At 37.1% G+C, this 8,217-nt stretch overlaps 1 protein-coding gene across 1 annotated transcript; it reads right to left on the bottom strand.

Moving 5' to 3' along the window:
- Positions 1-3,914: 3,914 nt before the first annotated feature.
- LOC145958303 (uncharacterized) lies at positions 3,915-7,644 on the bottom strand. The gene has a single exon (XM_083075217.1). The coding sequence runs from the start codon at positions 7,262-7,264 to the stop codon at positions 3,920-3,922; it is 3,345 nt and encodes a 1,114-aa protein (XP_082931343.1). The 5' UTR covers positions 7,265-7,644; the 3' UTR covers positions 3,915-3,919.
- Positions 7,645-8,217: the final 573 nt, after the last annotated feature.

Raw genomic sequence — 8,217 nt, 5'->3', positions numbered from 1 at the left:
TCCAGGAGTGTCATTGCCCAACCGACCAGCATATAGAAGTAATCCCCAAGAGACCAAAGAGATCCAAAGGCAAGTCGAAGAATTGATGAGCAAAGGATGGGTACAAGAAAGCATGAGCCCATGTGCAGTTCCAGTCATTTTAGTCCCTAAGAAGGATGAACATGGAGGATGTGCACTGATTGTAGAGCCATCAACAACATCACAGTTAAGTATAGGCATCCTATTCCTAGGTTAGATGACTTATTGGATGAATTGCATGGTGCCTGTATTTTTTCAAAAATTGACTTGAAAAGTGGGTACCATCAAATTAGGATTAGGGAAGGGGATGAATGGAAAACTGCCTTTAAAACTAAGTATGGTTTGTATGAGTGGCTAGTGATGCCCTTTGGGTTAACTAATGCCCCAAGCACTTTTATGAGATTGATGAACCATGTCTTAAAGGAATTTTTAGGCAAATGTGTTGTGGTATACTTTGATGATATTCTGATATATAGCACTAACTTTGATTTGCATGTTGAACATTTAAGTGCTGTCATGAATGTGCTCAGAAAGGAAAAATTGTTTGCTAATATTGAAAAATGTACCTTTTGCACTGATCATGTTGTGTTTTTGGGATTTGTTGTGAGTTCTAAAGGGGTACAAGTTGATGAGGAAAAGATTAGAGCCATCCAAGAGTGGCCTACCCCTAAGAATGTGAGTGAAGTGAGAAGTTTTCATGGGTTAGCTAGTTTCTATAGGAGGTTTGTTAAGGATTTTAGTACTTTGGCTGCACCTCTTAATGAAATAGTTGAAAAGCATGTTGGGTTAAAATGGGGTGAAAAACAAGAGAAGGCATTTTCTGAACTTAAGCACAAACTAACTAATGCCCCCATTCTTGCATTACCAAATTTTGCAAAATCTTTTGAAATTGAATGTGATGCATCTAATGTGGGTATTGGGGCTGTTTTGATGCAAGAAGGTCATCCAATTGCTTATTTTAGTGAGAAGTTGAATGGGGCTGCCCTAAACTATCTCACTTATGATAAGGAATTGTATGCCTTGGTGAGAGCTTTAAGGACTTGGCAACATTACCTTTTGCCCAAAGAGTTTGTCATCCATAGTGATCATGAGTCCTTAAAGTACTTAAAAGGACAAGGTAAGCTTAATAAGAGGCATGCTAAGTGGGTAGAGTTTCTAGAGCAATTTCCATATGTCATCAAGCATAAAAAGGGAAAAGGGAATGTAGTGGCTGATGCTTTGTCTAGGAGACATAATTTGCTCTCTATGCTTGAAACTAAACTATTTGGTCTTGAATCTTTGAAAGACATGTATATGCATGATGTGGACTTTGCTGAAAATTTTGCTTCATGTGAAAAGTTTTCTGAAAATGGTTACTATAGGCATAATGGGTTCTTGTTTAAAGCAAATAGATTGTGTGTGCCTAAGTGTTCCATTAGAGAGCTACTTGTGAGTGAATCACATGAGGGGGGATTGATGGGTCATTTTGGGGTTCAAAAGACGTTGGAAATTTTGCAAGAACATTTCTATTGGCCCCATATGAAGCATGATGTACATAAATTTTGTGATCATTGTATTGTTTGTAAAAAGGCTAAATCTAAAGTTAAGCCTCATGGATTGTATACCCCTTTGCCTGTTCCTGATTTTCCTTGGATTGATATATCTATGGACTTTGTTTTGGGGTTGCCTAGAACAAAGAATGGAAAAGATTCTATTTTTGTTGTTGTTGACAGGTTTTCAAAAATGGCACATTTTATACCATGTAAAAAGGTTAATGATGCTTGCCATGTAGCTGACTTATTTTTTAGGGAAGTTGTGCGACTCCATGGGCTACCTAGGAGCATTGTAAGTGATAGGGACACCAAGTTCCTAAGTCATTTTTGGAGAACGTTGTGGGGTAAGTTGGGTACTAAATTACTTTTCTCTACTACTTGTCACCCACAAACCGATGGACAAACTGAGGTAGTGAATAGAACTTTAGGCACTTTGCTTAGGACTGTTTTAAAGAAAAATATTAAATTCTTGGAAGAACATTTGCCTCATGTAGAGTTTGCATATAATAGGGCTGTCCATAGCACAACTAAATGTTCACCATTTGAAATTGTGTATGGATTTAATCCTCTAACACCACTTGACTTGTTACCTATGCCTAACATTTCTGAATTTAAGCATAAAGATGCACAGGCTAAGGCTGAATATGTGAAGAAGTTGCATGAGCAAGTGAAAGCTCAAACTGAAAAGAAAATTGAGAGTTATGCCAAACAAGCCAACAAGGGCAGAAAGAAAGTTATTTTTGAACCTGGTGATTGGGTTTGGGTACATATGAGAAAAGAGAGGTTCCCTGAACAAAGGAAGTCCAAACTTCAACCTAGAGGAGATGGGCCTTTCCAAGTCCTAGAAAAGATCAATGATAATGCTTACAAAATTGATCTACCAGGTGAGTATGGTGTAAGTTCTTCTTTTAATGTTGCTGATTTGACTCATTTTGATGCAGGAGATGAATTCATAGCTTTGAGGACAAATGCTGCCCAAGAAGGAGAGAATGATGTGGACATAAAAGCCCAAACTCAAGAGGCCCATGACCAGAAGGCCCAAGTCCACGACGAAGAGGACAAAGATCAAGATCCAATTCAAATCTTAAGTGGGCCTATGACTAGAGGGATGCTTAAAAAAAACCCAAGAGGCATTGCAGCACAAAGTGGCCCATTTACTAGAGACCCAACAATCGACTCAACACATGGAGGAGGCTAGACTTATTACATGCATAGCTTGCTTGGGAAGCTAGGAGGCCAACTGGAAGATTTCGTTTTTATTTTATTATTATTATCTTTTTATGTCTTAAGTTTTAAAGTTGTGTTAGTTTTGTTTTGTAAAAGGCAGTATTAAAAATAAAAATAATAAACTACTACATTTCAGGATTTGAACCCAAGACCTTAAGCTTATAATGCCTTCATCAAACCACTTGGGCATATTAGCTTCTGTTGGGATATTAATATTTTAATTTTCTTTACTTACTTCCAAATGAGGCAAACTCAAACAAAAGTTGTATTAAACATTTTGAGAATTGAGAAAAGGACAGATTATTCAGATTACAAATTTTTGTGAGTTTTAGCTCTGCTAGGGTTTTTCCTTGCATCATTTGATCTTATCAAGAATTCTCCAATTCTTGTGGCGATCTTTCTTGGCTTATCAAATAATCATATTTGTGGCGCCTTCCTTATAATCGATTAATTCACATCACATAGTCCGCTTTGGCCTGCCCTTCTTTATGCTTAAAAACAGAAATGTTAGGCATAGGCAATAAATCAAGAGGAGTCAAAGGGTTAAAACCATACACAACCTCAAAAGGTGAACAATTTGTTGTGCTATGGACAGCCCTATTATATGCAAATTCAACATGAGGCAAACTTGCTTCCCAGGACTTAATATTCTTTTTTAAAACAGTCCTAAGCAAGGTCCCCAAAGTTCTATTGACTACCTCAGTTTGTCCATCGGTTTGTGGGTGACAAGTTGTTGAAAATAATAATTTAGTACCTAACTTGCCCCACAAAGTCCTCCAAAAATGACTAAGGAATTTAGCATCCCTATCACTTACAATACTCCTTGGCACACCATGAAGCCTCACAACTTCTTTGAAAAACAAATCAGCCACATGACACGCATCATCTACCTTTTTGCAAGGTATGAAATGTGCCATTTTTGAAAACCTGTCAACAACCACAAAAATAGAATCTTTGCCATTCTTTGTTCTAGGCAGTCCCAAAACAAAGTCCATAGATATGTCAATCCAAGGATATTCAGGAGTAGGCAAAGGAGTATACAATCCATGTGGCAATGATTTAGATTTAGCCATTTTGCACACAACACAATGTTCACAAAATTTTTGCACATCACGTTTCATATGAGGCCAAAAGAAATGTTCTTATAAAATTTCCAAAGTCTTTTTAATCCCAAAGTGCCCCATCAAACCACCACCATGTGATTCACTAACAAGCAATTCTCTAATGGAACATGTAGGCACACACAATTTGTTTTCTTTAAATAAAAACCCATTGTGCTTAAAATACCCATATTGAGATAGTTTCTCACATGCAGCATATATTTCACCAAAAGTTTCATCAGAAGCATACATTTCTTTCAAAGATTCAAATCCAAGCAATTTAGTTTCAAGAGTGGAAAGCAATATATGTCTCCTTGATAAAGCATCAGCCACAATGTTCCCTTTTCCCCTTTTATGTTTTATGACATAGGGAAATTGTTCCAAAAACTCCACCCACTTGGCATGCCTCTTGTTAAGCTTGCCTTGTCCCTTCAAATACCTTAGGGACTCATGGTCACTATGTATTACAAACTCTTTGGGAAAAAGGTAGTGTTGCCATGTTTTCAAAGCTCTTACCAAGGCATACAATTCCTTATCATAAGTGGAAAAATTAAGGGCAGCTCCACTTAACTTCTCACTAAAATAAGCAATTGGATGGCCTTCTTGTAACAACACAGCCCCAATCCCAACATTGGAAGCATCACATTCAATTTCAAAAGATTTAGCAAAGTTTGGTAAGGCAAGAATGGGAGCATTGGTTAGCCTTTGCTTAAGAGCAACAAAGGCTTCCTCTTGTTTCCCTCCCCACTTAAAAACCACATGTTTCTTTACTACTTCATTAAGAGGTGCTGCCAAGGTGCTAAAGTCCTTAACAAACCTCCTATAAAAACTTGCCAAACCATAGAAACTTCTCACTTCACTCACGGATTTAGGTGTGGGCCATTCTTGGATGGCCTTAACCTTTTCCTCATCTACTTGTACTCCTTTAGAACTTACAACAAAACCAAGGAATACAACATGATCAGTACAAAACACACATTTTTCAAGATTGGCAAACAATTGTTCTTCCTTAAGCACCTTCAAAACAGATTTCAAATGTTCCACATGCAATTCAAGAGAAGTGCTATAGACAAGAATATCATCAAAATATACCACAACAAATTTGCCAATAAATTCCCTCAAAACATGGTTCATCAATCTCATAAAAGTACTTGGTGCATTAGTTAAGCCAAAAGGCATAACCAACCACTCATACAAACCATATTTTGTTTTAAAAGCAGTTTTCCATTCATCACCCTCTCTAATTCTAATTTGATTATATCCACTTTTCAAATCAATTTTAGAGAAAATACTTGCACCATGCAATTCATCAAGCAAATCATCAAGTCTAGGAATTGGGTGCCTATATTTTATGGTGATGTTATTTAGAGCCCTACAATCAGAACACATTCTCCATGTCCCATCTTTTTTAGGGACCAAAATTACCGGAACAGCACAAGGACTCATGCTATCTCTTACCCATCCTTTGGTCATGAGTTCATCCACTTGCTTTTGAATTTCTTGCGTTTCTTGTGGATTGCTCCTATAAGCTGGCCTATTGGGTAAGGAAGCTCCTGGAATGAGATCAATTTGGTGTTCAATTCCCCTCAAAGGTGGTAATCCACTTGGTACACTTGATGGAAAAACGTCATGAAATTCCTGCAAAAGAGATTTAACACTAGAAGGTATTTCCAATTCATCAAAAGTGTTAGTGTTTAAAATCTGATTTTTGCAATACATTAGATAAAGGGGTTGTTTAGCAAGGAACAACCTCTTCACCTCACCCTTTGTTGCCAAAAGACTCTCTTTTCTCTCAAGTGTTTCGCTCCTTTTCTTTCCACTTTTTTTTTTCTCAAGTTTTTGTTCACTCTTTTTCTCAAGATCACTTTCTTTTCTCTCCAAAGAAATCTTTTCTCTCATCCTCATTTGATCCTCACACACCTCTTTAGGACTCAAAGGCTTGAGGACAATCTTTTTATTTTGGTGCACAAAAGAGATCTTATTGGAATAGCCATCATGGACGGCTTTAGTGTCAAATTGCCAAGGCCTTCCCAAAAGTATGTGGCTGGCCTCCATTGGAACTACATCACATAGCACCTTATCTTTGTATTTTCCAATGGAAATATCCACTTCTACTTGCTGCCTCACTTGCACCTCTCCATCCTCACTAAGCCACTGAAGTTTATATGGCCTAGGGTGTGGTTTAGTGTCTAAATTTAGCTTTGACACTAATCTAGCACTAGCCACATTAGCGCAACTCCCTCCATCAATAATCACCATGCAAACCTTTCCATTGATGGAACATCTTGTGTGGAAAATATTCTCCCTTTGGCTTCTTTCTAAAGGACTCATTTGACTACCCATCATTCTCCTAATCATCAATAAATCTCCCTCAAGGGCCTCCTCTTCCTCCTCAATGTCACCTTCTTCTTCCTCACTAACATCAGATTGGCTAGTGTAATCTCCATTCTCCTTGAGAACCATGGTCCTTTTGGTAGGACACTCATAGGCATAATGACCCATGCCTTGACACTTAAAGCATTTTATGTCTTTACTCTTCTTTTGAGGCTGTTCTAAGGACTTAGAGGATGATTTTCCATGAGAAGTAGATGCTAGATTGCTTGGAGTGGCAGCCACCTCCTTCTTATTTTTGTCCTTCCAACTATAGGAATTATAATTAGAAGAACTCTTCTTGGTCACACTTTTTCTTTTGAGTTGTTGTTCCACTTGAATGGATTTGTGCAGCAAGTCTTCTATCTCAACAAATTCCTGCAATTCAACAACATCACGAATATCGTTATTCAAGCCATTAATAAAACGAGCCATGGTTAGTTCTGGATCTTCTTCAATATTGGCTTGCATTATGAGCAAGTCCAATTCCTTGTAATACTCTTCAACTCCTTTGGTGCCTTGTGACAATTTTTGAAGTTTAAATTTCACATCTCTAGCATAGCTAGCCGGCACATAACGTTTCCTCATGAGCCTTTTCATTTCAGCCCATGTTTCCACCAAAGGCTCTTCATTTCTCAACCTTTCTCTTTTCAACTTATTCCACCACACAAGTGCATAGTCCGAGAACTCCGCTGCTGCAAGTTTCACCTTTTGCTCTTCATCATAATTGTTACAAGTGAAAATATGTTCTATTTTGAGTTCCCATTCCACATAGGCTTCCGGATCACTCTTCCCCTTAAATGGAGGAACATTAAGTTTAACACCTTCAATTCTGTTTTGCCTAGGAGCACCACCATTTCTTCCTCTCCTTTCTTCTTCATGATGATCACGATTCTCTAATTGCTCAATTCTTCCATACAACTCTTCATTGTTTTCTCTCAATAATCTTTGCATTTGAGCATTAATAGCGTCGAACAAGAGTCTTTGTGTTCCATCCAAATGATTTCCATCTGCCATACTTCAAAAACAAGAGTAATAACAAACACAAAGAAAATAGGACCTCACCACTCTTCTCACTTGTTTACACTCGTAAAATGAACACTCGTGTATGTCACTCTTAATGGCTTTTTTTTTTTTTATTATTTTTTTTTTTAAAAGCAATTCAAAAAAAGTAGACAACACAAAGAACAAACCACAATTTTTTGTGTTAAAAGCAAGGTTTAGGGTAGGCTTAAAAAGGAATACAAAACAGCCACCAAAAATTCAAAAAAAACAAGGAAATTTAGGAATCAAAAACTGGAATTTAGATAAGTTAGTAACAACCTTCAACCAAACCAAAATATTACCTTAAAGATTGAGTTTCAAGTGTTCTAAACGCATGAACCATTCAGCCACAACTCTTTTTTTTTTTTTTTTTATTATGGACGAATTTTATTTTATTTAATATTTTTTAACACTATTAAGGCCTAATTTTTGCAATGGTTCAGCAAATAAAGAAAGAACACTAAGGTAATATCAATGGTAATGAGAAATAACAAGGAAGGATGTTACCCAAAGAAATTCCAGCAAATGATGTGGATGAACCCAAAAAACCGGAGCTCTTGATACCAAATGATATGATTCCTAATTGCACCAGAGTTGAAAAAGGATCTTTTGAGTTCAAAATCTTAGACTTAATTTCTGGAATGTAGGGAAGGATCTTTTGGGTTAAAATCTTGGACTTAATTTCTGGAATGTTGGTAAGGAAATTAGATGCAAGAAATGGAGGGAAGGAAACGGTAAAGGAATGGAGGAAGAATCACTCTTCCAAGGAAGGCTTCACACAAAGAATTGTGGATGATCCTTTGATATGCCCAAATTCTTGAATCACTCAAGAACAATTGGAGAATCACTCTCAGTTAATAAAACTCAAATTCTGATCTGTGCTTATTCATCCCAATGGGCAGCTTATATAGCTTACAACCAAGACC

The sequence above is a fragment of the Cajanus cajan genome, chromosome 5 (assembly GCF_000230855.2).
Source record: "Cajanus cajan strain Asha chromosome 5, NIPB_CcT2T_4, whole genome shotgun sequence".
Lineage (NCBI taxonomy): Eukaryota > Viridiplantae > Streptophyta > Magnoliopsida > Fabales > Fabaceae > Cajanus > Cajanus cajan.
Note: the sequence above shows the minus strand (reverse complement) of the source record. Positions and strands in the feature narration are given on the sequence as shown.